The sequence below is a fragment of the Telopea speciosissima genome, chromosome 2 (genome assembly GCF_018873765.1).
Source record: "Telopea speciosissima isolate NSW1024214 ecotype Mountain lineage chromosome 2, Tspe_v1, whole genome shotgun sequence".
Taxonomy (NCBI): Eukaryota; Viridiplantae; Streptophyta; class Magnoliopsida; order Proteales; family Proteaceae; genus Telopea; species Telopea speciosissima.
In genome coordinates this window covers 20,945,655-20,963,381 of record NC_057917.1, presented here as the reverse complement: position 1 = coordinate 20,963,381, position 17,727 = coordinate 20,945,655, and the positions used below count along the sequence as shown (strand labels likewise).

The 17,727-nt window shown below is 43.5% G+C and overlaps 1 protein-coding gene across 1 annotated transcript; it reads left to right on the top strand.

The window, feature by feature from the left end:
• The first annotated feature begins 7,470 nt into the window (after positions 1-7,470).
• On the top strand, positions 7,471-9,023 carry LOC122649590 (UPF0481 protein At3g47200-like). The gene has a single exon (XM_043842797.1). The coding sequence runs from the start codon at positions 7,543-7,545 to the stop codon at positions 8,941-8,943; it is 1,401 nt and encodes a 466-aa protein (XP_043698732.1). The 5' UTR covers positions 7,471-7,542; the 3' UTR covers positions 8,944-9,023.
• The last annotated feature ends 8,704 nt before the right edge of the window (positions 9,024-17,727 follow it).

Sequence of the window (17,727 nt, the reverse complement as noted above, 5' to 3'; positions counted from 1 at the left end):
CGAAGTAATACCACCCCTTCTCGGGAGACTTCTTCAGAAGAAGAGCCGAGAGAAAAGCGCCACGCTAGCACCTCGGCCCATCTCGCAAGCAGGCGTAGAAGCCGTAGACGGCCAGCCAGGAGTTCGGCACCACCGACCAGGAGATAGGTGGAAGTGGTCCAAGATCTGGTCCACCAGCCGAGAACGGGAGCCGAAACCCGTACTTGAAGGGCGTCTCGCATGCAGCCACCTCGCCGGCCTCGATGAAGCGTGCCATCTCCCGGGTTAGGAACTCGGAGCTGAATGTCCTCGGGATGCCGTAGGTCGTCCTCGGATAGTCGAGGTCGGCCTCCGTCATCGTGCTCGAACAATGCCGACACTACCCTCCTCGGGCTCGGGGCGTCGGTAGACGAGCGACCGAGCCAGCCCCCACCTCGGACGAATCTTCCTCACTTGACTCTTCATCGGATGAGGATGACCCGGAGTTCTCGGCCCTGACTGCAGCCGTGGATTGGGCCGCGTGATCGAGACTCCATGGGTAACGGGGCTCGGCCACCTCGGCCTGACGAAGCTCCACTACGTCGGGCTCATCGATGTGGAGCCCAACAGTCTATGGTGGGAGAGTGAATGGGGAGTTCTCGGCTCGGACTCGTGCCCTCTGCCGCCCGCGAGCGTCGCCCATAGGACTACTACAAGCCGACATGTTTGGCGGAGAAGACTTCTTGGTTGAGGAAGAGCCGAGCGGGAATGAAACGACAGCCGAGTTGATCACGAACGAAGCTTCGGCCGACGATCGCGGAAAACTTGCCGAGAAGCCTAACGAGATCTACCGAGTTGACGGACCCAAACTTGCCGAGAAGTCCGAGCGGACAAGCGGCAGATCAACCGAGGTGAAGGATTCAAACTTGCCGAGAAGTCAATAACTTAAAGCAGTGAAGAATGAATAGTTAGGAGTCACCTATTTATAATCCTTGGGTCCCTACTGATCCAACGGACGACCGTAGCTAAACATGATCCAACGCCCCGGATCAAAGGACGTTTGAATTCCCGAGCCCGCCATAATGATCGGCGACGTGACACGACGCCAACGCCGGATCGTGCGGCGTGAAATCCGCGGCAATAAATAATCTCGGCCCAACCGCAATAATCTTCCCGACAAGCACCCAGGAAATTTCACTCATCGGCGCCGACCCGACACCGATGAGTGGGGGCTGTGATGAGGCATAAAAACACCCCACCGTCGAGGCGCCATGTGGTCGACCCGACCTCAATCCGAGAACCGAGTTTGGCCGAGAAGGAAGTTGGGCCGACCCAATATCCGAGAAGTTACCCGACCTGGCCTTGTTTTGAGCGAGCGGCCGGTGGCCGAGGCCGAGATTATCTGGTCAGCCACGGATTCCTAGCCGACCTCATGGCCGAGACCAACCTCCTCTCGGGCCGACCTCCATGGCCGACCCCACGGGCCGATCTCCATGGCCGACCCCAGCCGACCTCGTAGGCCGAGCCCTCCTCCATCGAGGCTCCCATAGCACCCCGGGGATCTCCGGCCACGTCAAGACATCCCGAGAATCACGGGAGGAGGGCCGAACCACGATCCCAAGACAACACGTAATCACACTCTACATGGACTCTTACCTTAATAAGAGTCCGATCCCAAAATAACTCTCCACTCCGCTCTACGCGGAGAACCTTCCGAAACAAGGACTCCTACCATACTAGGACTCTCCCAACCGTCTCATCTCCTCCTTATTCTATAAATACCCAGGTATGGAGCTCGATTCCGCATCTTGCTTTTGACTACACAGTTACGCTGTCGCGTTGAAGACCTGACTTGAGCATCGGAGAGTCCTAGGCCGGAGCCACACCGGCCCTCTTGCGCTCATTGCTTGGTTTTTGCAGGTTCATCCACGGGCGAACCAAGTACCGGAGGTTTTCACACGCAACATCATCATCCTGTTGGTATTTGAAAAAAACCTTTTTGAATAAAACCTCGCTCTCCCTGTACAAATCCCAGAAAGACTCCAATACTGCTTTCAGCTGTGTATCTATGTTGTCATCATCATCTTCTTTTTCTTCTTCTTCCTCTTCTGCCGAGGATGGGGAAGGCTTAGATTCCGGCCAAGGCTGAGCAACAGGTATATGGTCTTCAAAAGTCGACTCAGAATCTGTCATGGTCGCCCTAATAATGGTTTCCTTCATGTTCATTGCCATCGCCTCTGCTTTTGGCCCATCAACTGCATCCGAAGGTGAACTAATAATGTAAGAATATGCGTAGTTGCTAGTTGAGGTGGAAGAAGAGGCGGGATGAGATTGAGGCAGCTCCATTATCCTGTCACAACCTTGGGATTGTATCGACATTTTGTGATTTCTTCTATTCTCTGTTCCTCTAAATCTTCGCGCTTTGAATGAGATTGATGAGGAGGAGGATATAATGGGCTTGATTGAACTTTCAAGTGGAACAAAAGTGGACGAATTTGTTTGCTTTCAGCTTCCTTTGTGTTGGGGGGTGTTTGTGGCTTGCTTAATTGATTGCTTTTGCTTCTGTGCTTTTGAATTTTTATAGATAGAGCCAGAGAGAGATGGATTTTTATGGTTGAATTTAGAAGAGGTCAAAGTTCAGACTAGCAGAGCCAAGTGCCAAGTAATTGGTCAAAGGTCTTGATTCTTGACTAGTAGCTTGATAAACACGAAGACTCCCTCGCACAATGGTAAAAGTGAGGCAGTTAGAGAATGGTAGGTTTTTGTAGATGAATCATTCTCATTCTCATTCTTGTACCCTGTTAAGCGCATAGACGGAATCTAAGAGAGCGAGTGGATTCCATCTATGCGCTTAAAAGCTTACGAGAATGATTCTCAAGAACCTGATCAAGCCTTGTTTCCCTCCAACCCACACAGTGAAGGGATTTCTTACATCATACAATAAGGGGTGGGATAATTATGACCTTAAATATTGATAGATGTATAATTTATCGTACTTTGATTTTTTTTTTTTTCTTTTTTTTGAATTATTTTATAATATTTTTTAAAATAATTTTATAATATTATTCTGTAATTTTTAATTAATTAAATTCTATTTTAAATAAAAAACACTAATATTCTATTTTACATTTTACCAAAAAAAAATATTCTATATTTTATGAACCAATAAATAATATTTAACACGTAATTTCAATCACGACATTGCACATGAGTTGAAAAAGCTCTACGGTAAATAAGGCAAAGAATAAATTAGGCGTTATATGATTGATTGTGTTACGTAACTTGTCAACTACTCGCTTGTCGCTTGTCATGTTCATCTGAATAAATTGAACGACTCTCTATCTCTCTCTCTCTATCTATAGAAGTGTCTACATGCAGACTTCTATGCAGACTTCTATAATACACCCTGGCCACAATTGCCTTTCTCTCTGTCTTGTCATGTTCATTTTTCATTGATCTTTTCTTTTCCTTTCTCAGTTTCTCTCTCCTTTGGGGACCCTGGTTCCTGTCCAGCTGTGGCAGGAGCTGGACAGTCCAACCCCCCTAAAGTCTAAACGATAGCAAAACCAAGGGTGGGGTGATCATTTCACAAATAGATCCTTGATTTTACTGTCATTTAGTGGGGCTGGACTATCTAGCTCCCAGACTGTCAGCTCCAGCCACGGCTAGAGAGAATCCTTTTCCCTCCTTTGGCGGCTTCTGAACTGAATCATGTACCATAAGACATGAACATTTTAAGGCGAATTAACCAATTGAACTATGTAGCCAACGGACCTAGCTCTCCCTCAGTCGTCGCGGGAGCTGGAGGGTCCAGCATTTGGAAATCACCCCAAAAAAAGGTTGGTCATTTCACAAGTGGGGCCAAGGTGGGACCCACCTGTGAAATGACTAACCCACCCTTATTTTTGTTCTCGTTTAGCAGGGTTGGACCAGCGGTGCAAGTTTGGCCCTGCCTGCGCAAACCCACCCTGGCCCACCCTGAGTCCGAATAGGGCCTGGGCTGAGATATCTTGGCACTGAGGACAGGTCAGGGCTGGAAATTTCTAACCATGAGTCAAGGTCGGGTCGGGTTAGGGTTGAGGCCTCAGGCTGAGCCTGGCCCAGCCCGCCCCGACCCTATTTTAATTTATACTATAAAATATATATTTATATAGTATATATATTATAAATTTTAAATGTCACCCACATTTTGTTATATAATATATTATAGGGTTTTTTACAATTACCACCCCAAAAATTTTCATATCTACTATTACTTCCCCCCAAAAACTTTCAAACAACTGCTACCCTCCCCTGTTGCATACTAATAACTAAGTGACCCCTACCATTACAAACCCGTAACGGAGGGGGTTAGTAGTGGAAAAATTATCGCCCCCAATACTGGGGGCGGTCAAGTGCCATCGTGCGGCTGGGCACCACCCATGTGTGCACGATGGGGCCCACTGTGCACACATGGGTGGTGCCCCAACCGCATGATGCGCACTTGACCGCCCCCAGTACTGGGGGCAATAAAGATCCTTAGTAGTGATACTGTGCCGTTGTCACGGAATTTGTAGGACGAAAATGCCCTTCGTCCAAAGTGAAATTTTTTACAATTACCACTCCAAAAACTTTCATATCTACTATTATCCCCCCCCCCAAAAAAAAAAAAAAACTTTCAAATAACTGCTACCCTCCCCTGTTGCATACTAATGACTAAGTGACCCCCACCGTTATAGACCCGTAACGGAGGGTGTTAATAGTGATACTGTGCCGTTGTCACAGAATTTGTAGGATGAAAATGCCCTTCGTCCAAAGTGAAATAAAACAATCTTCAAAGGGTTGTACCTTCACTTCCTCTTCACTTCACCTATTGCAGCAAACCGGAGGAAGAAGAACTTCGTTGGCGGCCGAAATATCGCTTGCTGAAGAAGTTCATCAACGCAATCCAAACAAGCAGCAATGGATTTCTCGCCAGCTAAGGAATTACAATCCCTGGATGTGGAGAGTAATTCATCAATGGTGTCAAGGAAGGCTGAGGCATCGGCGAAAACAGACCAAATGGGCTGATCAGCCGAGACATACTGAGCGATCTGAGGATCGAGAGATTTCAGAGTCTGCTTCAAGGCAGCATAACTTCAAGGATCGTCGTTGTTGATCTTCTCAAACAACTTCTCTCTGGAGAAGTGGTCGTCGAAGGAGGAGAAGAACTGAAGAATGTCATCAGCCATGGTATCGGTCCGGCCAAGAGTCTTAGCAATGTGGCGAGCCACAGCGATGAGTTTGTCTTCACCATTTTCAGCCATTAACGACTGAACCTATACGATTCAATCCAAACTCTCTCTCACCTAAGGCAATAACCACATCACTGAGATTGAGAATGAAAGAGGGATAAGGTTTTCTGTATAGATTTGGCTTCGAAAATGGTAATCAAGAGAAGAAAAGGTATCTATGGCGAAGTGTTGGATTTGGATAGGGAGACAAGAAGATGAAGAAGATGATATAATAAAGGGTTCTGGTTCTCCTTCAAGGAACGTAGTTTCTGTGAAAGAGAGTAGCTATAGTAGTAAATCATCCTAATTCCTATGGAGGGCAGATCGTTGAGATGAAGAAAACAAAAAAAGAACCCTTTGAAGATTGTTTTATTTCTCTTTGGACGAAGGACATTTTCATCCTACAAATTCCGTGACAATGGCATAGTATTACTACTAACCCCCCTCCATTACGGGTCTGTAACGGTGGGGGTCACTTAGTCATTAGTATGCAATAGGGGAGGGTAGCAGTTGTTTGAAATTTTTTTTTGGGGGGGGGGGGGGGTAATAGTAGATATGAAAGTTTTTTGGGTGGTAATTGTAGAAAATTTCACTTTGGACGAAGAGAATTTTTGTCCTACAAATTCCGTGACAACGGCACAGTATCATTGCTAACCCCCTCCGTTACGGGTCTGTAACAGTGGGGGTCACTTAGTTATTAGTATGCAACAGGAGAGGGTAGCAGTTGTTTGAAAGTTTTTGGGGGGTAATAGTAGATATGAAAGTTTTTGGGATGATAATTGTAAAAAACCCTATATTATATATGAAGATAATAAGTGATATATACATTTTATTATAGTGTTATTTGAAGTAAAGTTGATAATTTTCTCCCTGGCCTAGTCCCAGCCCATGCATCTCCTTTCCCCCTCCCCATGATTAGGGCCAATCAGGGTCAGTTTGGCCCAACCCTGAGTACGAGTCAGGGTAGGATTTTTCAAACCTTGAGTCAGGTTCGGGTCGGGCATGGACCCAACTAAGGAGACTCAGGGTTGGCTAGAGTTTTATAAAGCCCAGCCAACCCAACACTGTTGCACCCCTAGGCTGGACCCTCCAGCTCCTGCACCGGAGGAAATCCTATTCCTGCAGCCAACAGTGTGCACACAAATTGGGCAATCCTCTTCACCTCACCCTCTTTCGGGTAAGTTTTATAGATTTTCCACCTGTGGCAAAATAAGGTTTTGGACTATTAGGCTGTGATTGGAATGCTAGAAATGGATTAAAAAAAAAATCAAAAGAAAAAGAATCAAGAGAATAAACTATTTAGTATTCATGGCAGCCCAGGTCTACTTCCAAAACAATATATATATATATATATATATTTTGTCTATCCTACTCAAGGGTCCATAGGCGGCCAACTACAAGTAGGGATGTAAACGGATCGGATTCGGATCGGATACGGATCGGATGTGATCGGAATCGGATATTCCCTGACCGAATTCGGATACCTCTAAACGGATTTGGATGCGGATTGGATTCGGATTTTTGACCATCCGTTTACATCTCTGCCTTGTGTAACCCAGACCTTCCTCCCCCTAGTGGATACAATTCACTCTCAATCCATATCTCTTAGATCATGATTCTCTTTTCATCATATTCTAGAACCTATTGAATCTTCAAAAATCGTCAAAATCATTATTTATTTAATTTTTTATTATTAAGTATTCGGATTTTTTTTTGAACGGATTTTAATCGGAGTATTCAGATTATTTCTCGGATATCTCTAAATGAATACGGATGCCCCTAAATGGACATGGATGCAGATTCGGATTCGAATTTTGGTTATCCATTTACATCCCTAACTATAAGCTAAGGGGAAAGCTAAGATAAGTCTACAATCTACTACTGCGGGGGGAGGGGGGAGGGGAATAAAGTTACCTTTTTTAAGCACAAATATAAATCAGGAGAGTCGAACCCGTTCCTGGGGGCATGCACCAATTTGCAATGCCACCAGCCAACCGAACTAGTGGTTGTTTGCCCAAAACAAAAGTCAATTATCTATTCTTGATAAATCGTTATTGGAACTCTTCCACTTCCAGGATAATGATGGCCTGGTCAATTTTTGAGTGCTGTTGAAAACAGAAACTGTATACTTTGACAAATTTATTAGATTCATCAATGCACGCAACTAAATTAAAAGCCACACCAATAATCTGGCCCATTTCCCTGTTCTCTCCACTTACCATTCAACACCTGCGCATGAAGCGTAGACTTATAGTTCGACCTGAGTTCAGTTTCGGTTCCATAAATATAAATTTCAAATTCGCAAGGTGAAGAAGAAACAAAAATTGATGAGATGGGGAAAAAATTGGGGGAGACGAACCCAGAAGACGAACAATGCAAACACAATCATGTCATCCGGATCAATGACTGTGATATAAACCAAGATCGATTAGCTTCTATGTTGCAACGGTCCTTAGAACCACCGCGATTATTGAAGAATTCCGCCGGCCGAAGCTCCTGCTCCATCTTCAGAGTCCCTCAGAGATTCATCGAGATGAACGGACGAGTCTACGAACCCCACGTTGTCTCCATAGGCCCTTACCACCGTGGGAAACATCACCTGAAAATGATCGAAGAGCACAAGTGGCGCTTTCTTGGTTCCCTTCTCTCTAGAACCCAATCCAAAGGTCTTACCTTGGAAGACTATATGAGAGATGCAAAGCGATTAGAGGAAAGGGCGAGAGAGTGTTACTCAGAGACTATTTTCCTTGACTCTGATGAATTCGCAGAGATGGTGGTTCTCGACGGCTGTTTCATCATCGAGATCTTTCGCATCGTTGGGAATTTGGTAAGAGCCGACCCAGATGATCCAATCTTTACGGTCTGGCTCTCTACTTTTCTCTTGAGAGATTTTCTCAGACTTGAGAATCAACTCCCCTTCTTCGTCCTACAATCCTTATTCGATCTATCAAAAATGCCAGAAGAAGAAGTAAACCACCACACAGGTGTTCCCTCTCCTTCCTTGGCTATGCTGGCTTTGGAATTCTTCAACCATGCTACTATGGAGAGACCCCCTGAAGTGATTCAAAGATTCCGAAACTACAAAGCGAAGCATCTACTAGATTTGCTCCGATCCACCTTCACAGAATCAGCTGAAGAAGAACCACGGAAGGGAAACCCCGCAACCCATGTGATCGAAACTGCGGCCAAGCTCCGCCGTGCAGGGATCATGTTCAAGCAGGGGAACGCCAACTGTTTCCTGGACGTGAAATTTAGGAATGGAGTTCTCCAAATGCCGGCCATAACCATTGATGACTTCACGAGCTCCTTCTTCGCTAATTGCGTGGCTTTCGAGCAATGTCACAAACACTGTTCCAATCACATTACCTCTTATGTCACTTTACTTGATTGCCTCATCAACACTTACAAGGATGTCGAGTTTCTCTGTGATGCGAAGATCATAGAGAATTACTTTGGCACAGAAGGAGACGTTGCTCGACTCTTGAATAATTTGGGAAAGGACACAGCGTTTGACATCGAGAAGTCTTACCTCTCCAGTTTGTTCGATGAGGTGAACGAGTATTACAGGAATGGGTGGCATGTACAGTGGGCGAGCTTCAAGTACACTTACTTTGACACACCATGGTCTTTCATTTCAGCTGTGGCTGCAGTGGTTCTCCTCGTTCTCACCATGATCCAGACCTTTTATTCTGCTTATCCTGTTGTCTTTGAGTCCAAGGAAAATGGCAATTGATTACTTGAGATGAGATTTGTTGTATTATAGGATTAGGACTTTTACTGTATAAATTTCAACTTTAATTCTTAGAATTCATTCAATTACCGAACTAACACAGTTCCACTACTGGGCACTTAAATCTACGACCACAGCCTCAGTATTGATTGGAATGGAAGCAAACTATCCCTTCCATCTTCACGAAGGCCTCAACTGCTGATTAGTAATTAGCAGTTGCTATCGTTTATGTCGTCAGCTATATCAACAGGACATTTATGTGAAATACATGGGCGTAGTGGCTACCTCTAGGAAAGCAGGTGGCATGCCCAACCAATTCAGATTCTCTATGGTGCGCTGCCCGTAGCGGCCATACTGACCCAGACACATCACCGTGCACAATGTCTGCATTGCCCTTGCTCGGGCAAGGTGCTTGGGCAGGGGTAAGATGGACATTGCACGAGACGATATGTCTGAGCCACTATGACTGCTATGAGTAGCGCGCCATAGATGATTACGATCCGTGGCCAACCCTCTCCCTAGTTTAGCATAACATCATACCATCTTAAATCTAATAATTAACATTGTTAGTGGGGCCCAACCCATTAATGTCCAGCCCATGGAACTTGGACCGTCATACCTTAAAGAAAGAGGCTTAAGGCGGTGGAAGCAAATGAGCCAATATTGGCTTTGTTTATTATTTTTTTTTCTTTTTCTTTATGGTTTTGATCTATTGTGGCGGTGGGTTCTCAAGAGAATAACGAACATAGAAAGGAAAAACCAGAGAAAGGGAAGAGAGAAAAAGAGAGAAAAAGAGAGAAAAGAAGAAGAAGAAGGAAGGAGCAGGGAATACTTGGGATTGGCTTTGGAGTCTTGGTGTTTCTGCTACAACTTGGAGACCTCTTCAAAGCAATGAGACTTTGTGAGAGGTGGTATTTGTGGTGAGAACTTGGCTTGGCTTCATGTGAGGTAATTCTTATTGTATTGTCTCCAATTGTTTGTACATCTCAAGTTTGGGCAAGAACTTGAGAGAATCATTGTACTCCTATTTTTCTCATGACGGATTGATGCAATATTTGTCCCGTGGTTTTTTCCCTCTACACTGGTGGGTTTTTCCACGTAAAATTCTTGGTGTTGATTGTGTGATTGCTTGCTTGCAATTTTATTTCTCTTATGTGCTTGGCTATATTTGTTTGGTAATTTTCTATTGGATTGTTGTATTTCTTAATACACACTAGACAAGTAGGTTTGATTAATCCTAATAAATGGTATCAGAGCCAGGTTCTCAGGTTGACTTATTTGCAGTGTTTATTGTGTATTAAGATGAAAGAGTCATCTGGTACAATGATTAAACTCACTGGTTCTAATTATTCAATATGGAAGCCCAAGATGGAGGGCATTTTTTATTGCAGTGATTTGAATGATCCAATTGAGGAAATTGAAGCCAAGCCAAAAAATAAAACTGAAAAAGAATGGGACAGGATGAAGAGGAAAACCATTGGTACTATCAGAAAATAGGTAAATGATTGTGTGTTTCATCATGTTGCTAAAGAAACTAATGCCCAAGAACTTTGAAAAAAATTGGAGAGTCTCTATGAGCGGAAGACTACACAAAATAAAGTTTTCTTGATTAGAAAACTTATCAATTTAAAGTTCAAAGAGGAGCGTTCAGTTGCCGAGCATTTAAGTGATTTTCAAAGTTTAGTGAATCAGCTGGCTACAGTAAAGATGACTTTGGAAGATGAACTGCAAACATTACTGCTGTTGAGTTCTTTACCTGATACTTGGGAGACTTTGGTTGTATCACTAAACAATTCTGCTCCAGATGGTGTGTTATAATTGAGTGTGGTGAAAGGCAATATGTTCAATGAGGAAACCAGAAGAAAAGATATGGGTTTGGATAGCTCACAGGCTCTTGTCACAGAGAACAGGGGGAGGAGTAAAAGTAAAGGACCAAGGGGTCGCAGTAAATCCAGAGGCAGGTCAAAATCCAGAGAAGGTAGAAAATGGGTAGCGCACCATAGATGATCACGATCCGTGGCCAACCCTCTCCCTAGTTTAGGATAGCATCATACCATCTTAAATCTAATAGTTAGCACCATCCTGTTTTCGTTAAGGTCCTCCCTTTTACCTTTTTAAGCCTAAGGTCCTCATACGAGGATGGTCCTTCAGACCTAAACATCATGGAATCAAGAGGGGGCAGTGGTTTCCATATGGGAGGTGCTCAGGTCCCAAGGACCGTTCTCGTGTGAGGACTTCAGTTCGATTTGGTTTAAAGGGGTTCTAGGTGGCTGTTTAATTATTTTAGTATAATCCTTTTTTTTTTTAATATAAGTTATTTATTAAAATATTTCAATATTTAGTCTTAACGCAAGAGCTTCCGGTCATTATTTTTTTGTTTCCTCCTAATTCTAACTATGATTTGTATGGTTGCAAAAGGGTATGGGTTGGGCTTTTTAAAACTCCAGATCAATTTTGAGTCCCCTTAGTTGGGCCTAAGGCTGGCCCGATCCTGAATCGGGGCTTCAAAAATCCAACCCTAGACTAGCCCAACCCAACCTTGACCTGCCCTCAGGCCTAGGTTATCTCAGCTAAGGCTTGTTCAGGCTCGGGACAGACTCGGCCGACAGTGTCAAACTTGCACCCCTAACTGTAGTTGGTCCTCTTGATCTCTGCTTCACAAGTAACCAAATCATTTACTTGTGAAGCAGAGATCAAGAGGACCAACTATAGTTTCTTGGCATCAGTATAACTACTAGACTTGGTCAAAGGTAGTGTCTTCATCTTCCATGAATAATTCAACCATAACGAGTAATCCAGGATCGAAGTTCCATTGCAGCCGGTTTCAACATCCATGATCGCTTCATCTATCCATAAACAAACTCACTCCTTCGTTTGGCAATCTCTAATCGGTCCAACATTCAGGGTTACCTCCTATAGAGTTCAATTCTAAGGCTATAGATGGTCAAAGTTTTCCAATTTCAAAATATTTAATTTGGGATTCGTGGCTGAAATGAGTCAGTGCAGGATCAGATCATTGACAATCCAAAGATACTTTATGGGTCAAAGCATCTCAATGGGAAAATGCTTCAGAAATAAAGATTTGGTTAATGCGTCAACAGAAAAAAGCCTATTGGGCACGGAAAGGCATCCCTAGATGAATTTTTATCACCTCAAGTCCGGTGCACTGGAAAAGGTGCATCGGGCGGTGCACCTTGAAGTGGTTTTGTTTAAAACACTCCTTCAAATGCACAAGCACCATCAGATGTACCTTTTAGGTGCACCGGACTTGAGAGGATAAAGGTCCTCCATAGGCGACCTAAATTAGTTCAAGAACAATGTGTTGGCCGATAGTAATGGAGGTGACAAGATTGACAACTAGAATGAGGGATCAGGTGTTAAGCTCATCAGCCCATGGGTTTTGAAACTAATGTACCCTTAACTCTCTTTATTAATATATTTTCTTTCTTCTGATTAAAAAAAAAAACAATAAAAACCAGGGAACCAACCCGTTTCATCCTAAACCCAAATCAAAAGGGTTTAAATTTGTAATTTTTCGTATGGAGGGGAGACTGTCTACATGGAAACTTATTTACACCCTATTTTTATAAATTTTGTTTCGGTTATACAAGCTTTAAGGTTGTGCATTGCATGTTGCCATCAAAGAAGTTCCTTTTTGAATTTGCATAACAAAGTGGGAAGGTGGTGCAGAAGATTGTGGATAGTTATCTAACCACCTAAAGATGTTCAAATTCAATTTAAAAAATGAGAAGTAGAAGTTGTTGGAAATACCACAACCGCCAAGGGAACAATTATAAAAGGAGAGGATGTGAAGAAGAAGAGGGCAACACCAACAATACTCTTTACAATTTATCTTTTTATCTTTCATCATCTCACCTTTTCAGATGTAGATGTTTATCCTATAATTTTTTGCTAGAGTTAGATTCTAGTCCCGAATGTCTCATTAGCTCGTGTTTCAAGAGGCATTCATGCAGGTCTTACTTGGAGAATAACTCTAGCAATATTTTTTTTTTGCCTGTGTTTCAGAAGACAACCATCAAATCAAGTTGCAAGCTTTGACAATTCATCGCTAAGCAAGATGCGAACATTTCAACGAATTCCCTACTTGCAACAAAAGATTCGGTGTGGTTAGTGTAGTTTAGTGTAGTTCAACACCAAGTTGTATGTGTTCAACAGTCCATAGACGGCTAGGTGTAAGCATTTTCAATGGCTATGTTACTATCAAGTAATCAATTTGATTTTCAATCTTCTTCCTTTGCTTCTTCCATTGTGATTTTCTTTTCCTTAAAGTCCTTGGAGCAATCAAGCACTAGAAAGATTTCATATTCGTCTTGGTTTAGAAGTTGGATTTTATTCCATCACATCTCATTGAATCGTATGATTCAGACACACCCACACTATCTTCACTATGTGTGTGTGTCACTATGTGTAGGTGTTAGATTTTTCCACAAACACATTCTGGCACTCCCGGTGGAACTCCAGAAAATAGAATCGTGATGGTTCGAGGAAGAATAAGGCATACCGATGATGTAGGTGCTCAACTAGGGGCAAGTCCTATAAATCAGGCACCGTAGGTGCTCACCAGGGGCACATCCTGCAACTCAGTGATGATATGACGTTGAGGGAATCTAGTCCTGAATCAGGCAGTGAAAGGCACTCAACCAGGGGCAAATTTGCTTGAAGCAGCGGCCTCGAGTGAATGGATCAGATTCAAACGTGTTATAGAAGAAGAGGGTTCTCATCAAAGAAACGCCTCCACGTAATTGCAATTTCAGATGAATGGAATCATTCATACGTTGAAGCACATCTCATTAGACATCCAAAATTGCTTCGACCTCACCAGGCGCCTGGTTTGAGCAGCTCGTAACAATGGCTTCTTTGGTCGTATCATGCGGAGTTCATCTCGGGTTTCCTCTTCGCTTTAGCCGTTGTGGGATCCATCATCTATAAGTTTCCCTAACTAAGGTTATTGAGGAAGGCAGATACGTTTAGTTAAAATCCTTTCGAGATGGGTTGATGGTTTTGGATCGATTACCTTTCTGAGACCTAAGTCACTTACCTAAACGTGAGAACTTTTTGCATTTCCAAGTTTTTCTCGCCACCATTTGGATAGAGATTAAAGATGACTCAACACCTGGCTTGATCGTTGATTCGAGTTATTTCTTCCCTTGTATTTTGCACGAACTCATCCTGTGTTCAAGGGGCAAATGCGTTAACTACGTGGTCACAAAAGTGGCACTTCCCACGTATCAATATTTCTTCAACCACCTCATTTAGTGGTTGATATGATCATGGAGGTGGGTTTATCCACGTACTAATCTTTCGTAAATCGCCTCGATGAGGTTAAGGATACCGAGATAGTACTAATGAAACCGCTCTTGCTAGTCTGCAATTTATATCAATAAAATAGCCTCGGACTCCTTGTGTAGAGGGCTTAAGGTTCATTGGATCAAATCCCAGAAATTTGACAGTTCTCAATGGGAAAACGTTCAGAGCTGAACCATTGTCTACCAAGACTTGTGGGACTCGATTTTTGTTATAGTCAACTATGATGTCTAATGCCTTGGCATAATCCATCCCTTCTGTAGGTAATTCTGTTTCCGAAAACATGATGGAATTCACCACGTAGACTGCCCCTAATATGTGTGCCCCGTAAGGATATATGTTTAAGAATGGGCATGGGTTCTTCGTCGAACTTAATCTAGGCGAGACTACCATCGTGTCTTGGTACCTAAGTCTCCAACTAGCATGCACCCGGCCCTGAAATCTCATATTAGTTCAACTCAAGTTACAGGAGAAGAAAACTGAGGATCAAGTTAGAGCATGAGGATCATGATCTGGTACATGCGGGAAGTAAAGAGAAGGTTCACATCAACGTTGTGGCTAGTGGTCACCGACTCTGGGAAATTGACCACCGCCAAATCATCTTATCTACAAGCTTGGAGGGATTGATAAGGTGTGTGATTAAGTTTCGAGAAAGAAGTCACCACCGTTGCCAGCTTCACTTTAATGACGATGACATGGAAGATGATGGTGCCCACTAGAATTGAAAAAATTGAGTGGTTGCTGTCTCAAAAGCTTAACTCAAGGAACCAAGACATGGAAAAGAGCTGAGCTGAGATTCTGTGATGCACCACACAGGCCAGTTTTACTCTTTTCCACTCTCATTGACAACCCATCACGAGTTTGTACAGAGAGGATGAGCCATTACAAGCCACTACAATACAATAAAGAGAGCATATGGAGACGAAAAAGAGCCCAAAAAAACCTACAATGGAAATGAAGAAGAGAGATTTTGGAATCCGAGAACGTGTGTTCTCTCTCTTTCTCTCTCCCTCTAGAGGTGCAAATTATGGAATGTGGTTTTTTTTTTATTAAATTCTGGCCGATTCAATGCCCCTTACAAATATGGGGTTAGTGGGTTACATAACAAATCAACAATGATTTGTTCAAGCTTTATCAAATCGGTCAAGGGTTACTCATTATTGAGATCGACCATGTGGGCAAGGGTTAAATAGTGTTAAAAAAATGGAATCAATAACAAGGTGATTGTGAGCAAAATTTTGCACTTGGTTAATAAGACCGAACCTATTTGTTTGAACAATAGACATGTATTTACTCAGTCATGTTGTAAAGACCGACAGGACCGTATTTGTTTGCGTTGATGGAGTGTACGGTCTCTTCTACTTTCGGTCATATTTGCTGTCTTGATCGGGCTAAAAAAAAAAGCGTTGCCGAAATACCGACATACTTGTTGGATGCTGCAATGATGAGGTCACCCACAAGTAACTCCCTAAAAGACCAATGGATGGCACACAAAAAGCCCATGACTAAGAAAGAGTACCAGCTTGCTTTGCAAATAGAGAAGAAATCAAAATATGAACTATAAGACCGATCTTGGGCTTAAATGGAATAAAAAAATAGACCGAACAAATTTTATTTTGGTAGATAGAATTGGCACGTCCACGAACGCCCTGGCTTCCCAAGCTAACGAACACGACCGGTCAAATATGGACGTCTACAAAATAGGATCTGTTTCTCGGTTTATACTTGGATTGATAACCGGGATGGTGGTAATAGTACGTGAATGAATGGTGATGTTATTTGAATTGAACTTAAGCTAAAATCATCAAAAGGAGACCGAGCGAATAAGGACTGAGATTCTTATTGTTAAATCCGTGCCCAAAACCCGGTTTGAAACGCGATCTCACCACCGGTCTGGTTTAAACCTTTGTGTAGAACCAAGAGTGGAGTACGCTCGTGAACGTGGGTCATAATACTCAAGCCATCACACGAGATTGTCGACCGCGAAACAGGGAAGTCCTCGAGGAAAGATCCACCGCCGAGAAAGGGGAAAATCGTCCACGAAAGCATATTCTTGGAATTCCTTATGATAGGGATCCGCGGGGCCCGCACCTGAATCGCCCTTATCCACTTAACGATGATTGGGAGTAAGTCACTATCCGAATAATTCATGCCTATGCATGACCATTAATAAGCATAAGAACTGGAATGGGCTTGGGCTTAGGAGCTTAGTATCTTTTTCTAATTGTAACTAGAACTTAGGACATGGGCCATGGGCCATGGGCCCAAGTGGATCCAATGGCCCAATGACTTAAACTAGACCTAAGGACTTGAGACTAACCAAACAAGACCTAATGCCTTGATGGGTTATTAAAGACCCAAAACTACTATTCACCTCACATTTCAATCCTAAATCGTGGAGAGGAGAGGAGAAAAAGAAAGAAGAAGAAAGAGAAGAAGAAAGAAGAAGAAGAAAGAAGAAGAAAGAAGAAGAGGAAGAAGGAAGGAGAAGGGAGAAGTATGGTGGAGCACAAGCTATCATCATCAACCCTTGGTGAGTCTCTTTCTCTCTCTCTCTCTCTCTCTCTCTCTCCATCTCTCTTTCCCTAATTCTATTACCTAGGGTTTGAATTGGTTGAGCACACCTTGAGTGCTCCATCTACTCAATTAGAAGAGCCATTAATGGCAAATCCTTGATGTTTAACTATGAAGCACCTAACCCTACCTTAAACCCATTCACCCTTCTCCATTTATGAACCCTAAGTTGGGGATTTACCTCCATTTATGGGTTTTACCAACCCTCATGGAAGACCGTAGATGTGTGGGTTTGAGGGGTGTTAAATAACATAAATTAAAGACCCTTTCAAAACCCCAATACCCAAACCTATGGGTTTTCTTTCCATATGTATTTTAATGGAAGAAAACCTAATCGATCATGGGGTTTACAAACCCATGTTGGGTGTATGCTATGGCACCTTGGTTGGAGTTGTTCTCATGGCCAAAGAGACCCCTAAAACCCCTAAGAATACCCCATTTTAGCCCAAGACTTTGGGGCTGCAAAACCATTCTCGGAATGGCATGAACAAAGAAGACTGCACATGGACAGGCACATGCAAGTGCCTGTCCCCGAGAAAGTAGATCTCACGGTGGGAAGCCCGAGAGGGACAGCACATGGACAGGCACATGGACAGAGACATGCAAGTGCCAGTCCGAGAAAGATCTCGGTGGGAGGTCCGAGAGGGACAGGCACATGGACAGTACATACAAGTGCCGCCCTTGAGAACCTAGATCTCACGGTGGGAAAGTCCGAGAGGGACAGGCACATGGACAGCACATGGACAGGCACATGATATAGCCTTGCTGTATGTGCCGTCCCCTATTTTAGCCTTGTTTGATAACTTATGGGGCCCAACTCTTCTAGCCCTAAGGCACTAATCTCTCCCCACGTTGTACACTCTCTTTAGGTTGACTGACCGGCTCGGG